Source organism: Propithecus coquereli, unplaced genomic scaffold (assembly GCF_000956105.1).
Source record: "Propithecus coquereli isolate 6110/MARCELLA unplaced genomic scaffold, Pcoq_1.0 Scaffold163, whole genome shotgun sequence".
Lineage (NCBI taxonomy): Eukaryota > Metazoa > Chordata > Mammalia > Primates > Indriidae > Propithecus > Propithecus coquereli.
In genome coordinates, this window is record NW_012140858.1 from 4,366,113 (window position 1) to 4,383,315 (window position 17,203).

Consider the following 17,203-nt stretch of genomic DNA (forward strand, 5'->3'; position numbering starts at 1 on the left):
GATTGATTTCTTTCTCCCAACCTCCAGGGAATAAGTCCATTGTCTTCCAGCATCAAGCAAGTTTGTTGTACAGTTAGTTAGCTAGAAATTGATCTTTAGGCTTCTTGAGTGACCTAATGAGTTGGATATCTTACCCAGTTAAGAGAGAGCCAGAAATCTTATGTAACAGTTTCAGATGATTTTTTTTTTAGGATTTGGAGTTATTTTTTAGAGTATGTTGACTGATATTTGGTCAGGAAGCATCGAGTGGTATTTATTTACATTTCGAGTAGAGTCTGTGTTGTTCTTCATAGTGTCTTCTGGGTTAAGGTAGTGTCCAGGAATCTAATAGGTACTCAAGAAAACTCTACTAAATGCAATTGTCGTATTTTTGCTATGCATGTGAAACTCCTACTTGCTTATTTTGATATCTGTGTGCATAATCAAAGGAAAGTTTGCTTTTCTCATATGCTGTAGATGGTACGAAAACCAATTCCTTTTTTGAGAACATTTATGAGAAATACCAACTCTCTTTTCATTATTTTTAGTCAAGGCATGAACGTATGTGGAGAAACTAATAAAGGATTTTGCCTCTGAAGGTTTTACACTGTTTTCTAGAACTTTCTTGGACTTTCTTCAAAGCTCCTGACTGAAGCAAATTTATGATCAAATTGAACAATAACTGGGCCATTGGTGACAAATGTGTAGCAGGGAGGTGTGGAGATACGTCCTTCTTTAAATCCTGACCCAAGTAGACCATCCATCCATTCATTTGGTGGTCAGTATTTTAATATTTAGAAACTCACCAATCCTCTAAGCAACCACGGTAATATGTCTGTTTGCTTTAGCATTTTCCAATTAGTATTCTCATCAGTAAGGCATATCAAGTGTGAACTTTTGGGCCTTAAATTTCATAGCTAAACCACTATCTCTGTGGAGTGCCTCCTAACCCTGGCCCCAAGAAAATCCCTGATTATGATTACGTATGACCGAAGAAACTTAGGAGCGAGGTAGCAGAGGACCATCACATAATGATGTCTGCTTTGCCCTATAGCAAGAAGGCTCCAAAGAAGGTTTTATCTTCTTTTGTGTAATCCACCAAAGAGATGTCACTGACGTTCACCATCAGCTTGTCCCCTTCTTGCAAGGAGAACATGGCTGCTAGGTAGATGGGCTGGAACCAGTTGCTGCCTACTTCGCACACAGACTTCGTCCCCATTAGGAGCTGGGTGGGCTCAGGGTAGCTGTCTGTTACCTTGGTGATGAGCACAGTGATGGAGTCCGGCTTGTTCAGTCGGTTCCCTTGGCTGATTTCCCCACACTCTGAGGTTGTCCCTCGGAATGTGACCTGGGAGTAGACAAAGTAGTCTCCCGACTCCGGGATCACCAGGAATTTGTTGGTGTAGTTCATCCGGTTCTTGGTGAAGGCCAGGCCTAGTTCATGCTCCCAGTGCAGAGCTGGGAACTGATTTTTTAAGTGCGGCGTGGGAGTTTGTCTCACAACTGCAACGACAAGAGAGAAGTTTAATTTGTTCCTGATGGAAGCTGTGGACTTTGCTAAAAAGAGTCTCATATCATTTTCAAAGAAGAGGAAAGTGATTGAATATAACCAACAGCTGACAAGTGCCTTGGGGAAGAATGAGTGAAGGCTAGCAGTGGATATACACAGTTGTTCAAAAAGGGTAGCGTCTTGGGCTTGTGACCTGGGGCAAATTGTTTTGCCTCTCTGAGCCTGAGCTGCCTGATCTGATAATTTCAAATTTTACCTGAGCCCTGTGATCCTGGAAAACAGTGAAGGTTAAGAAATCCTCCCACTCCTTTGTGTTCAGGAAAATGGCTAACTGGAAATAATTACCCTTCCCTAAATGACTTAGATAAGACTTGTAGATGCCCCTCTTGTGGACCGATGACAAGACCAGACTTCAGACCTTCCAAATCTCTATCCTTTGCCTCATAAATGATTAGCTGACCTGTTTTGCCCCCATTGATCCATCAGAACAAATTCCTTGTCTTACAGGTAAGGGGTAAGTGATGGCAACTCGACATCTCCCTGGTCTCAATCCTCACCCAGGACTCACCACAAACAATTTCCTCTTTGTCCAATGGCAATATCTCGGGTCATAAGGATATCCCCCTGAAGACTGCAAATTTTCTTACATACAGGTCAGGAGAATATGCTTGCTTTTTATGCTCAATGGTTTTAACCTATCTTTCTGTACTGTCTTGCTCTTTCCTCTGGAGTTTCAGAGGTATATGAACTCCAGGTGTGAGGTGGCTGGAATTTCCACACTAGACTCGGAAAGTTGGCCAACTGGTGATAGTATGACATCCCTCTTTATCTGTTCCTATCAATGAAAATGCTTTGGAAACATCTTCCTGAATGTAAATGTCCAGTGACATCATTTTAAATAGGGCACAGATGGACTGAATAAATTGACAACTCAGGGGACCTTTCATTTGTGACCACATCCAGAAACACTTAGAGCTCTGAGACTGAGGAAAGCCACTTCTCAACAACAGGATGTGTGAGTGAAAGAGAGTGACAGGAGAGAAAGGAAGAGGGCTGATAGAATCCACAAGAAAATGTGCAGGAGACATGGGCCTTTGGACCTCCTCCCAGGGAGAAAGACATTAAAAAACCCTCCACTGAGAGGATGAATCTGTTACCAAGGAGTGTGGTTTCCAGTTTTAAGCTTCTAGAGTAATTTCAATAAATATGCTGAAAGAAATCTCAGGATCATGGCCCGTGGTCTCCTGGAGAACACAGCAGGGAGGCTTACCTGTAAGGTGTGCCCTTGGCTTAGCTCCATCATCTCTGAGAGGTGTGTCTGTAACAAACAGAGAAATGTGCTTTAGATGAGTCAAAGCATGACTGGAGAGGGCACTGTGGGAGTTGCAGGGTGCCTGGAACAGGAGAGGAACATTGGTCTCCTCCGACTTGGTCTGGTCCCATTCCCTGTGGGTTTGGGATTAGAATGTGGTGCCTGTAGCAAGTACCGCTGAGGACAGGGGAGATCCAGAATGAAGAGTCTTGGCCTCGTGGCTTTGGGCAAGTTATCTAGCCTGTCAGAGACTCTGTTTTCTCATCTCTAAGATGGGCAAAGTCATCCCTACCACAGATGGAGGGTGTTCGGCACGATTCTTGGTACATGGTCAGAATGCAATAAAACCCAACTTGCTGCTCTTTCCCTCGAGCTCCTTCCATGGGAGCTAATTAGTTTTTTGCTTTCTTCATGAGCCCTGTAACTATATCACTGAGGTGTATGGATGCCCCAACAGAAATGGGAGAGGGAAGGGGTGGGGACTGCTCTGTAGTTATATGACCTTGGTGGGTCCTTTTCCTCTCTGGGCCTCTGTTTCCCCATTAGTTCTCAAGAAGACCTCAGAATTCCCCTTTGGTTTTCAGAGATGATTATATTGGATTAAGTGTGTTCTATCTGTAGTGATAAAGATGATGTTGATGATGGTCAAAAGCAAAAAACTGCTGCACACTGTTGATGTGCAGACAGTGTTCTAATCCCTTTGTAGAAATTAACTGATTTAATTCACACTAACACTGTTGGGTCAGTACTATTGTAACCATTTTTACAGGTGACTAGATTGAGGCAGAGACAGGTGAAATTATTTGCCCAAAGTTCACACTGCTAGTAGATTCCAGAGCTGGGGTTTGGGTTCAGGCCATTGGCTCTACAGGCCATGCACTTGGCCATGGCCACCTTTCCTTCTTAGTGCCTAGGGAGGGGCCTCGCTTCTCCTCTGGGTTTGTATTTCTAGATTTAGCAACTTGGTAACTAAAGACAAACCTCCGAACTTCCTGCATACTGGGACGACTAGAAATTTTTTTGTTTTCCACAAGAAAAGACATCAAAGATGAACACACTTACAAGCTCGCTGGTGTGAGGGTCCAAACTCTTGTTCTTTTAGAGTCTGTTGGGAAAGAAAGATATGGTTCAGACCGTCTGCAGTCCTTGTGACCCCAACACACACCCCACACAGCTGCCCAAAGCAGGAGTCTGATTAAGGTGCCGCTGCCACCCAGCCTGGGTCCTCTGCAATGAGGGGAATGGGAATAAGAATATCTTTGTTGATGGGAACCTTGCACCTTAGCTCTCCATTTTCCTCTGGAATTCCCAATGACTTTTCTCTCTCTTATGCTTGTCTCTGAATCCCAGCTTTACAGTTCTTTCCTGAGAGCTTTTCTTGTTCTATTCTAGGGGACCTCAGCATCTTGTCATTGCTTCTATTACTTGCACAAATAATGGCACATGCTTTCTTTCCTTTTCTTCTCCACAATTTAAAAATTGGAACTGTTCTTAAAAAATTATACAGAAAAAGAAATAATGGCTATGTTGTCCTTCCCATCATCTTCAACAATTCTTCCTTGTTTCCGTGTTATAAAGACTTTTTAAAAACCATTGCAACCCTAGTTTGTGAGCCATTTCAGATGCCACATGATAGTAGAAGGGGAACTGCCTTGGAGTCAGACAGACTTGAATTTGAATCCTGGTTCTACCATTTATTAACAATATGACCTTGAGCAAGACATTTTTCTTTTCTGAGCTTTGGTGTTCTCATTTTTATGGCGGGAATAATAACATCCATAGCCCTGCATTATTCTCAGGGTTGAAGTGAGAATCGAATCAGAAAATGCATGAGTGAGAACACATGGAAAATGAAGAAACCACTCACATGCCTACATGTAAAGCCTGAGAGCAAAACTATGCTCTTAGTTTAGGAATAATGTCACCATCTTACATTTTACAGTGTTTTCGTAAAACCTTCTCTAGTATGATTTTGACTCACTGATTTGGTTCTTGTAACTACACAGCCTCCACTAACTGACTAATCCTCTTGTCACCATGAACATTTGATCTATTTTACACCTTAAAATCCATACGTGTGTGTGTGTGTGTGTGTGTGTTGTGCGTGTATAGTCAGGTTCTGTGGGTTCCACATCTGCAGATTCAACTAAGCATGGATCAAAAGTATTTGGAAAAACCCATAAGGAAAATAATACAACAATGAAAAATAATGCAAATAAAAACCAATATAATATAAGAACTGTTTACATAGCAATTACATTGTATTAGGTACTATAAGTAATCTAGAGATGATATAAAGTACATGGGAGGAAGCGTGTGGGTTATATGTAAATACTGTGCCATTTTATATAAAGGACCGGAGCATCTGCAGATTTTGGTGTCCACAGGGGTTCTGGAATCCATCCTTGTAGATACCAAGGGACACCTGTCTTGAGAATGAGGAATATGTGTCTGTGTGAGTATGAGAGGACACAGCTCCATCAGTGGGAGAGAGTGTGAATCGCTGTGTTTGGCATCTGTGCATCTACATGTGTCCGTGCTGTGGTGTCGTGCCCACGGATGTCTCTCCATCTGTCTATGTGGTCACGTGGATATAACTGTGTCATTGTTGAGTCTAGGTCTGCAAGCAGATCTGTGCTATCAGCAATCTTGTTAGATCTCGGACCTCTGGGCTTTTTATACTCCCAAGCCATGTACCCAACCTCTACTGGAAGCTCTCTTGAGAGCAGAAATCTTGTCTTTGAATGATTCACCGACTTCCTGGTCTCTCCAGCCCCTTTCCCCCGACTTCCTAACTCTACTAATGGTGTCCCTACTTCCCCTTGATCATCAGATCTGAAATTTGCTTCTTTCTTCTTCTACAAACCCAAGAGCTATCCTTACTGCTTCGCAGTTTTTCTCATCCTGCTCTCCTGGATTCTTCCAGCAGGTCTTCCTTCCTTACAGGTCTTCGTGCCTCTGGTCTCTCTCTTTTTGTGGTCCATTTCCTAGCCTGCCTTCAGAGGGCTTTTCCTAAAGCATCACTTTATTGGGACACAACTCTGTTCATCAACCTTCCAGGGCTCCCCATGGCCCTCGAGACCCAGTCCTATCTTATCTTAACTTGGCATTCAAAGTCCCAACTTACCATCCTGGTCTTGTTACCCCCTATTTACTCCTCTCTAAGCCGTCTGTGTTCCCAGCCAAAAGAGCTACGAATGATTCCAGGGATCTGAAAGACACAGCAAGTGTAGCTACTGCTCACCGAGAGAGTAGGGACACTGTGCTATGCTAAGCCCCTCACAGGCATGTTTCCCTTCAGTTTCACAGAAGCACCCTAAGGACGATGCTATCCATATCCTCATATTGCAAATGTGGGGCTCAGGGAGGATAAATAACTCTCCCAACATCTCACATTTGGAAAGTAAGATTTTAACCTAGGCCAGGTGACTCTAGAATCCCAAACCCTAATCCACTGCACTGGACAAGGTCCTCATTTGGTGAGGCAGATGGGTAAGTACCAGCAGTTTCATGCATGGTGACAGTGGGGCAAGTCCAGAGTTCAGCAAAGAGAGACCTGGCCCAGAAGTGGGAGAATCTGGGGAAATTATCCCTGAACTGAGTCTCACGGGTCCTTCAGGTATTAGCCAGGTGATAAAAGAAGTATAATGACCATTCCAGACAAGGTCAACAGCTTGTGCAAGAGTAAGGAGGCTGAACAGAACGTGGGGCCAGTTGGAAAACGGCAAAGCTTTCTGCTACCAAATGAATACAGTATGTACACTTAGCATAGGGTCATGAATACAGTGGTCTTTGAAAACCTAAACACAGTTGCTATGACCTGTCATCCAGCATCAATAACTCTAAATGGGTTTAGGGGCAGAGAAACAGCCCAGAAATGAGCTCATTCTGTAGCCTGTTGCCTTACTTTCTATTGACAGAGCTGATAAGGGAATCGGTCCTTTGGCAAGGCAGAAAACTGAATGTGGGGTTCTCAGAGAGAATTGGGGAGATCTTGATTGCATCCTCTTGTGTGGCAAACAGTACCTGCCTTGGTTGGCCTTTTTTTGATTCATTTCATTCTCTGCTGAGAAACCTTCTTGAATATCTGTTTATCTTTGGCTAAGCAGACACTCAGCTAAGAGTTTGGAACATTCTCCTTTGACTCAGAATGCCACTGTCATTAGCATGTATCTGGGATGTGGGCGCATTTCCATGTTTGCTCTGCTGGATTTCTATAACTTGGCCACGCATTTTATTTTCACGTACGGATGGACGCGCATGGATTTTAGTGGTGCCGAATGCCATGAAACATCTGGAGCTGGTGACAGTGCCAGTTGGCAGGCGCTGAGATACAACATTCCAGGAGCCCTCAAGAAGAACGTCAGTTGAGAGTCCCTCTTTTTTTTTTTTTTTTATTCTAGTTGAAGAAACCAACGAACATCTAAGAAAACATAAGTGACATATTTTACCTCAACAGTTTGGGATTCAAAATAGGGGAACATCTTTTTATTTTTCTAATTTAATAGCTCAGGCCCATATTACTTTGGCAAGAATATTATTTTTTCCACCTCTAGGATTCCCTCCTATTCTGTGAAAATTCCAAGCCTCTCAAGGCCTCCACAGTCCAGCGCACCGATCCTATACGCAATTGCTGGCTTGAAAGAAAGCAGGGGCAGCTGCTCGGGGCCTCCTGGGCTCCCTTGTCCATTGCCATGGTGACAACTGCAATCTAGTGATGTCACTGCTGGAACGGAGTTGTCTGGTCCAGCATTTGAAGAAGGCACATTCTTCCATGAAATCTGGTGGCTTCTTGTCTGGTAATTGCTACTCATTGACCTAGAGCCATTCTGAGTTGAGAGTCTTCACTCTCTTCAAGAACAACGTCTAAGCCTTTCATTGCTGCTTCCCTTAATAATGACTCTGTCTATCATGGGGAGAAGACCATTGTGACAGGAAGCAGGAATGAAGGAGGAGGAGATTTGAGAGGATGAAATAGTAGCTTATTTGAGAAAAGGTTTATGCATTGAAGCTGTCCCAGTGTTTGCTCTCAAGATAGTTGCTGGTGACACCAGGACAATACAATGTCTTACTGTTCTATCCCTGGCTCATCTCCGTCACTTCTGGGCCATTCTGGGGCATCAACAAGACAGTGACTCCTAAGGGTGCTGGTTACTGCAGCATTAGTCTCCAGTTCTGAATAGACATGGGGCCCGTGAACACCTCTAAAGAAGGAGATTTGTCCCTTTTACATGTCTTCTCTAACCATTGGCTGAGAATCAGGATCCAATTTTATTATTTATGTGCTTAACAATTTTCTCTCTCTCGTGGAATCCAAGCTGCCTACAGGTGGGGACCTTGTCTGCCTGTCTGGCTTACCACTGAATTCCCAGTGCCTTGGATGGTGCCTGCCACTTCTTTTGGATTATCCAATTGGAAAAATGTGCAGATCCTCCAGAACCAGGAAGACAGAGGCAGAAAAGACAGCAGGGGATGGGGTAAAGTTCAGATGCAGTGACTCTGGCCGGAGATTTGCAACCCGAAAGTCTAGGAAAGACATCTTTTTGTTTACATTTAAAAAAATTTTAATTACGTAGTGGTGGGTACTCATGATCCTTTAGTACAAGGGCCTCTAAAAGTCTTCATCAGGCTCTGCATGGAGCATAGTCATGGCTCTAGAAATATTTGTTGAAAGTTACAAGGCTTTGCCAGGAGCCAGAGTCAGAAAAGGCAAAGGTGTATGGCCATTGGCATGCATCTTAGTGGGATAGTGAGGTGCCTGCTACTACCCTAGCCAAACAAGCTGTGTTCCCTCTCCCCTTAGTGCCTGTAGGTCAGGAAATTTTCACTCTCATTTGATTTTTTTATTTTTTTGTATATTAACTGGTAATCCTTGACTCAAACTGACCATGACCTGTTACCATGGGCACTTTTGGAAGTATTCTAATTCTTCAAATTATGCAGAAGAAAGGATGGAGGGAAAGAGAAGACTGATATTTACTTGAATGCTCCCCACGTGCCTGGTCCTGTATTGGGCATTTATGTGTGTTCCTCATCTAATACTCCAGCTGCTCTGAAAGAAGGGGTCAGTATCACCCTTTCACAGTCTGTGTGAGCCTTATAGCGGGGCCTGAAAGAGGTTAAGCAATTGTCCAGGGTCAAAGAGTGCATACAGGGAACATGAACCTTTAGACTAAATACAGACCCTGGCACACATAGGAGTTCTGTAAACATTAGCTGAGTGCACAATAGACAAACAAGCCTAAAGTAACATAATCTTTGAGATTTCCTGGCATTTCCCCAGAAAAATCCCTTGAGTGTATTTTAACTAATGATCCACTTAGCCTTTTCTCCCATGTCCTATAGTCACTCTCTCTATCTATTCATAAACAGGAAGAGATATTCATTTCTTGCTGTCATAAATGCTGCAATTGCAAAGGCATAAATGTTTTATGACCCATAACATCCTCCCAGCACTTCTAGGAGAAATATGCAGACATTTGCCTTTTTGTCACTTCCCTTGCCTTCTCCCTGTTTGTACTTGCACGAGTATAAATCCAGCCTGGAAATGTTTTATTCCGAGGTCATTTCATTTCATCCTCCTCCAAGGTGCCCTGGACAGGGCTGTGCATGCAACATTTAGCACGGTATGGAGCGAAGATGCTGGTGTTTGCAGCTGAGCAAATTTGGAAATCCCAGCTCTATCATTTCCTGGTGCTCTGATTTTGACATGTCACCTAACCTCAGTGAGACTCAGTTTCCTCATCGATAAAAGCAGACAATGATTCTTTCCTTCCAGGAGAATTGCAATGGTTCAGAAAGACCACACACATAAAATGGGTATACAGTTCATTCTCCTTTTTCTTTGGGGTCAATAAATGCTTGTGGGCTGAATTATTGGTTCTGCATATCCTCCTTTTGGTCTTATGACTTCAGTTGTACCCTTGCATGTCTTTATGACAAGTGGCAGATTTGGATTCTTTAGGCACTTTGGGTGGTTTCCTTGTTTTCCCAAGGATGGACATTCAATAGACTTCTGGAGCCTTCAGAATGCAAACGGGTTGAGGGAATGGAATCTATGCCCTGCTCATTTGAAATCCCAAGTTTGTTGCTGCGGTCATTAAGGAGATCAGGCTGGGAGATGACCTCTTGTAGCTAGTGTGTGGTTGCAGCCGGTGGTGTGAGCTCTGTCCAGCGAGAACGTGGGAGCTCGCCCTGCCGACCTGGCACTCAGTGATGTGTGTGTTCACTTTACCAGGTGAGCCGGTGGATCCTGAAATTACCAGCTACAAGCTGCCTCGCTGTCTGGGATTCACACCCATTTCGCCTGCCCTTCCGGCTTCTGTGCTCCTTCACTGCCGCCTGCTCCCCTGCCCTTTGCTCACAGCCTGACCTTTGGAGTGGATATCTTCCAGGTGTGCTGGGGCTTCCTGAGGCTACAGCAGGGGCATTGCCACTGAGGGACTAGGCATTTTGCAACTTATAGTGTACTTTTATCTTAATTATCTGTTTCCTCTAGATAGCACTAAAATGGACAATTAGGATTATCCTCCTTCCAAAAGAGGCAATAACTTGAGTGAGAAAACATTGGGTAGGTTGGGAGTAGCATGATGGCAGTAGCTGTCTGGACATCTTGCAGAATCGCCTGCAGTGCTATGAAGAAAGGGTATTAACGTCCTCATTGGATAGTGAGCCTAAGGCTCAGGAAAGTTTGTACTTTGCCCAGCTCTCAAACCCTCTCTCCATCCAGAAAACACTTAGGGAGTGCCTTCTCTGTGCCAGGTGCAGTTAGGTGCCCCCCTGGCATTTATTGAGCACTTACTTTGTGCCAGATAAATCCTCCTGATCAACCCAGGAGGTGGATACTTTGTTGGACTTATACCCAGAGGCAGGTGAACATAGTGGTCAGGAGAAATTTATAGAGTGGGTTTGAATCCCAATGTCACACTCTTTAACTGTGGGCATGTGGCTTAAACTTCTCTAAACCTCAGTTTCATCATCTCCAAAGTGGGGATAATAATAGTACTTTCCTCATTGTGTTATTTCCATTAACTGAGATGATTCATGTAGCAATAACAGCAAACATACCATGTACCCCATGCTTAACACTTTACAGGCATGATCTCATTTACTCTTCTTAAAACCCTTAATATGAAAATATTTGGCATGGTGTCTAATATACAATAAGTTATTAAAAGGTCATAGCTGGGATGTGGTAGGGCCATGGTTTTCCCTCAATCTGTGTGACCCTGAAGCCTGAGCTGGCATCATGATGGGGTCCTGTTGGTCAGAGTAAGTCTCAGGGGTGAGCATGGGGGGAAGAAGGGTGCAGGGAGCAAAGGCCAGGAGGCTTGCAGGATTTTCAGGAAGGGGTGGAAGTGTAATTGGAGGGAACTAAGGAGAAGGTGGGGAGAATGTGCAGGTGATTCTAGAAGTAGGATCCAGAGGGGGAGGACGGACAGGGCGGTGGTTCAACCCTGTGCAGGAAGGCCTGCTATGGCACTGCAGATAATTCATTGCCCAGTACTGACTGCCCACTCTACTGGGCTTGAGCTGGGCCACGTTGGTGGATTCTGCTTTGCTTGGAGCACGGACTGTGTGCCAGAGCTGTGCCAGGGAAGACAGAGGCCTGGCCTCAGCGTACCTGGGCCAGAGTGGGGCCTGCAGACCCATCCTCAGGGCAAGGGAAGCCACTGAAGGGCCCAAAGAATGCTCAGGCTGTGGTCAAGTGCAGCTGGTAAAGAATGGATTGGAGGATATGGTGGGGGTTTTGAGGGCAAGATGGGGTGGAGAAGGAGGCCTGGAAGCAGCGCATAGACATCAGAGACCAAGAAAAGCCCTCCAGCACCAAAATCTGCTCTCTGGCCAGCAATGGAAGATTCCAGAGCAGGTGGAGAAGTGTTCTCTATGATGTAATTTCCCTGAGCAGGAAGTTCCCTGGTTATTTAATAATAATCGGTGTCATTTATTAATCCCTCACTCCCTGGCAGACACTTTACATATTTTATTTCTAATTATCCCCATTTGATATATAAAGAAGCAGAGGCCCAGGAAGATTAGATAACATGGCTAAGAAGTGGGTAGGCTAGAATTCAAACTGAGTTTGAAATTTCGACTCAAGATTTTTCCAAGATGCAAATATGCCTAATATCCTGCAGAAGGCTAAAGGTCCTAAAACATTTTACTATGCCTATTTTTTTTTTTTTTTTTTGCATAGGTAACATACACATTTTGTGTGAAAGAGTGTAGGTTTATCAATGTCTCCCTCCTTCCACTGTTGACAAGCTACCCAGGTCCCCTACCTGAATGCTAGGAGAGTTAACAGCTTCTTTCGTGCTCTTCCTGAGATATCCTACGCATTTATAAACACATTCATACATGCGAATTTCTTCATAAAACAAAGTGTAGCATATTATATATGCTGTTATACACTCTGCTTTTTTTCGCTTAACTTGTACGCAATGGGCTGTACCTGCTTGGTTATATAAAAAGGTGAGGTTTCCTTCTGTCTTTGCAATCTCTTGGTAGATTGCTTGAGATGCATATCATGTTCTGGTTTAATGCTTATTCAATCACAAAACTGTTTTCTTTGTCTACTACCTTTGTGGAGAGGATTTTTGGGTTGGAAGAAGATTTTGTTTTAATTGTATTTCCACGACATGCGTGTGCCATGCTACCGGTCTGATCTTTACTTTTCTCTTTGGAAAAACACGGACAGCGCTACTCCCGCCCCCAGGCCAGGAGTGCCGGGAGGGTGATTCTGAGGGAAACGGAAGATTTGGCATGTAAATCCCCTCACTGCAAGGCTGGCACAGGGTGAGGCTCAGTGATTGGCAATAGTGGCTGCTTTCTTCCCTGATATCACTGATTTCCTTCTTCCTTTGGCCTGCGGTGTGGCCGCCTGATGGCTGGCGTGGCATGAACTCTGCTGCCTGAATGCACAGAGTGGGAGGTCAGATGGGCCGGTTTCAAAAAACTCTTGGCTCTCCCACTGACTAGAGGTACAGAGCTTGGGCAAATCTCTTCAGCCCTCTGAGACTCAGTTTCTCTCTCTGCAAAACAAAGGGCTTCCAGCTGGCTAACCGTCAAAGGCCTTGTTGCCTGTCATGTCCTGTGGTCATCTGACTGGCTTTTGTCTGTAATGGGGTCCTTGAGCTGGACCCCAGGCACAGCGTTCTAGCCCCAGGTGCCTTCCTTCCCTCCTCCAGGAAGCCTTCCCTCAACCACCCCCATCCCTGTGGCTGGGCTAGGAGAACATCTGGAATTCCACGGCACCTCTCTATGTTGAAAGAGCCTATTTCCTGAGGCCAAGATCAAGTTTTCTCAGTAGTTGTTCGGTGCCTGGCACAGAGTGATGATCACATCTCAGTAACCGTGTGCATGTAGCTGTCCCCACATTCCCAGCATACGAGATGCTCCTGCACAGGCCTATGGATACCGGTGGAGTATTGATGTCAGTACCCCCTTTTAAAAGAGAAGGAAACAGCCTCAAAGAAATGAAGCCACCTGCCTATTTGCACATGGCGAGAAGTGGATGAGCTGGGTTTCAAACCCAGGTGTCTGTCTAAGAGCCATATTCCATCGTATGGTCACCCAGGCTTCTCTTGGTGACCCGGTCTTCCCTCTGAACGCCATCCTCTGCATCTCCTCTGAGTGGGTCTTCCCCGTCAGTCCCTCCAGATCCACTCTCCGCCCTTCCCAGGCCTGCCCTGTGCCCGGCGAGGCTGCTCCCAGCTCCTTCGAGCCCTGGCTTCCTGGTGAGTCTGGTCAGTGGGATTGGAGGCTGGGAGGAGAGTGAGCTCAGCCTTCCCTCTGCCCCCCACTCTCTCCCTGCTGTTCTGGCAGTGCTGCCTTTCTCTACCTGGCCCTTCTGTCCTCCAGGCAGGCCCTCGCCTGGGCTGTGGTTCTCTGGGTTCCTCTAACGCTCCTCCCTCCTGCACCCCTTCACGCCTAGGCATGGTCACTGGCTGCCCACCACTGCTGACCACGGATGCTTCCAGCCCCAGCTCAGCAAGCAGGCCCTTCCTGAAACCCCTTCCAACCTCTCTCTAAATGTTGTCCTTTGAGCTTGCTCCCTTGAGTGGGCCAGCTGTTTCTTCTCAAGACCCTGATTGCTACATGTGCCCCAGCTACGCCCCCATTTCCCTTTTTCTTCTGACGCACTAAGATGTGACACAGCCTGGCCAAACTGCAGCTCCGCACGTCCACTCTCTGGGTTATTTATGGTTTAATGATGATAAGGCGATATATGTAACCTAAACGTTTGTACCCCAATAATAGGCTGAAATTAAAAAAAGAAGCTGAAAAAAAACATAAAAAAATAATTATGATAGAATGGGTAGTACGAGTCGCATTTGTTCCTTGGGCACCTGCAGCAGGCACAGTGACAGACTCAGGGGTGCAGTGGTGAGCAAGTGACCCTGCGCTTTCTTTCATGGGGCATCCTGTCTAGTGACAGCTCCTGTCTCCAACTCGCCTCCTGACGGAGCAAGTCACTGGCCCTCTCTGGACCGTGGCAATCCACGGGGTATTTTCTAGATAAACAAAGGCGTTCTCTGGCCTCTGCTGACCTCGGGGATCTCGGATAACATCTTGGGTGGCGGGAACCCATCATGCTGCTTGGTTCCCCTAGAACCCCAGGAGGATGCAGGTTGCTGGGGGCCACTCAGCACCTTCCAAGAACAACTGTCTCCTTCTGGCTAAAGAGGGACAGAGTCCCAGAGTGACGACTGGCCGCCGTGTGTGGCTTCTTGCAGGAAGCAGCTCCACGGTGGCCAAGGGGTTGCAGTCTGACCTCCCTTGCCCTGCAGTTCTCGTCTAGCCTGAACAGCATTTCCAGGTCATCTGCATATTTCTACATTTTACAAGCATTGGCGTGTGGCCATGGATGCTGCTGCCTGAATCACAGTCTGTTGACTCTGGCAGGGTAGTTACGGATTAGCCATGGCTTGTGCACGGTGTCTCTACTTTGAAGCTGGCTGGGATTGCTTAGAGACTAGGTTTCCAGTTAAACCAACGGAAAAGCCTGTTTTCTCCTTTGGAATTTAATACTTTGGACTGAATGTAAACCAGTCATCGTAGATTATGAAGGAGTATTTTATTACTTGAATGATATATTCTTGAGGCTTTGGGGTACATTTTTGATGTTCATAGTCCAGAATTACTTTCCCCTTGACACCTGCATCCCGCCCCCACCATTGCTCTCCCTAGACTCTGTCTTCCTTTCTTGACTAAGCTTCTCCCCAGCTTCCAGCCAGACCTTAGCGATAGACAATCAATCTTGAGTATTAAAAAATAATATTTCTATGTGGTATGTATATATATATATATATATACCATAGAATCCTACTTAGCCATAAAAAAGAATGAAGTAGTGTCTTTTGCAGCAACTTGGATGGAACTGGAAGCCAGTATCCTATGTGAAGTAGCTCAGAAACAGAAAAATAAATGCAGCATATTCTCACTTATAAGTGGGAGCTAAGCTATGGGTAAGCACGGCCACACAGAGTGACTTAAAGGGCAGTGGAGACTCAGAAGTGGGGAGGGCAGGAGGAGGGTAAGGGATGAAAAAATGACCTATTGGGTACAAGGTACACTACTCGGCTGACGGGTACACTAAAAGCCCAAACTTCACCACCATACATTTCATCCATGTAACCACAAAACCATTTGTACCCCGTACATCTGCTGGAAATTCAAAAAAAAAATATTTTTAAACCCAAGAAAGGGAATTAGGTAAAGAGATTATAGCATACACATATAGGAATATGTGTCTATATCATGCTGATATGAATTTATTAACATATAAATAAAATTATAATATACTAGGGGACTCAGAGTAATCCCATTTTATTAAAAATAATATCGAATTATATAATCCAAACTGTTAAGAGTGGTCATCTCTAAGGGGTTATGGGTAATGATGATGTTCTTCCTTTATCTGTGTTTTCTAACTTTTAAAAATGACCATGTGTTATGTTAGTTCTGTAATTTAAAAAGTTTTTTTTTTAATAAAAAGGAATGTTCCCAAATCATCAGTACACTATGATTATAATGATCTAAAAATATAAGCCTTGAGGTTATTCCCATATAAACATAAGGGACATTTCATTCCTTGGAAAGATTGAGACTAAAAACCAAATTGAACTTCTCCACCCCTCCCCTTCTGCATTTTCCTTGCATGCGTGGAAGCAAGCCAGGAATGTGATGCGTCCAGAGCTCTGTCTGTCCTCTGTCCAAAGCTGAAATAGCTGCCACGGCCCATAAAGAATCTGCTGTCCCCCCAGGTCACCATGCAGCCTTGCTTACCTGCAGCTGTACACAGGCCTCTCCGTGGGCCCGGAGCTGGCTGACGAGCAGGTAGGTGGTGAGCCCTGCCAGGAAGGGGAGCGACACCAGGAAGCAGGTGAGAGCCCAGCGCATGCTGCTCCTGGCCTTGGGCCTGCAGCCGCCGTCCTCGGGCAGCATTTCCATGCTGGCTGTTTCCCCAAAGCCCAGCCCCAGATCCTCTGCCATGCTCCTCCTGCTGGTGCGGAGGCGCCTCTGACTCCTGGCCAGAGAGACCCCCCATTAAATAGAAGCCCAGCTCTCACAGTGGGTGAATTATTCACTGCCTACTCCTCCCCTTTTCCTCTCCCCTGCCCCGTTGCAAGTGCCCTGCCCTGCTAGGGAATGTACCGCCTACAACAGAAACCAAGTTAGGTTTAAGGGGGAAAAAAAAAGAAGAAGAAGGAGAAGAAAGCTTTCCCAAGCATATTTATATACAGTATACTCATGTGCTCTTTCCTTCGTTTACACAAGGAAGTTAGGAAAGTCCCCGGAGGAGGAGAGAAAGAATTCATCAAATCAGTGGGTGGAGCAAATTAAGATATACCTGGTCCCCGTGGAGACCTGGCAGCTGTGCCAGTCTGGGAGTGAGCTGCTTCTGGAAGTGAAAGTGAGGGATGGGGGTGGAGCTGTGGCTTGCAGAATGGGAAGTGGAAATCACGTTCGCATCAGCCCTTTGCAAAGTTCTGCCCAGCCCTCTTCCGTTTTGAACCTCACAGGGACTCATTCCCATTGTACAGATGGGAATAGCAAAGTTCTGAAAGGTGAACACACTTGCCCTAGGTCACCCGAGGATTGAGACAGAGGAGCTAGGAAGATGACCTAGTTCTTCGAAATCATGGCTGGGGGTTCTGGCCTCTATCACCCAACTGCCTATAAGAGGAAAGTGTATTTCTAGCCTACACTGAGCATTGGTCTAAGCAGAGAATGGGAGGTCATAAATAGAGGTGTCTGTCCGTGAGGGGAGGATGTTGACTTCTATTGCCTGATTAACATAAAATTAGTTGATCACCAGTGATATGCCTTGCCCACAGTCGGGTGTGTACTGGGGCCATGGCATGTAATGATATGTAATAAAGGGTTACATTGTTTAAGTA

General features: G+C 45.4%; 1 protein-coding gene across 1 annotated transcript; it reads right to left on the reverse strand.

The window, feature by feature from the left end:
• Positions 1-238: 238 nt before the first annotated feature.
• On the reverse strand, positions 239-16,411 carry TNFSF15 (tumor necrosis factor (ligand) superfamily, member 15). The gene is made up of 4 exons (XM_012641158.1): positions 16,089-16,411; positions 3,864-3,906; positions 2,760-2,807; positions 239-1,482 (listed from the first exon to the last, which is right to left on the reverse strand). The coding sequence occupies exons 1-4, from the start codon at positions 16,293-16,295 to the stop codon at positions 1,028-1,030; spliced, it is 753 nt and encodes a 250-aa protein (XP_012496612.1). The 5' UTR covers positions 16,296-16,411; the 3' UTR covers positions 239-1,027.
• Between the last annotated feature and the right edge of the window lie 792 nt (positions 16,412-17,203).

Excerpts from the sequence above, each read along its gene's own strand:
- TNFSF15 (XM_012641158.1), bottom strand. The coding sequence starts at position 16,295 with ATGGCAGAGGATCTGGGGCTGGGCTTTGGGGAAACAGCCAGCATGGAA. Across the intron at positions 2,808-3,863 it reads ACCCTCACACCAGCGAGCTT|ACACACCTCTCAGAGATGAT; the intron begins GTAAGTGTGTTC and ends TGTTTGTTACAG. Across the intron at positions 1,483-2,759 it reads GCCAAGGGCACACCTTACAG|TTGTGAGACAAACTCCCACG; the intron begins GTAAGCCTCCCT and ends TTGTCGTTGCAG.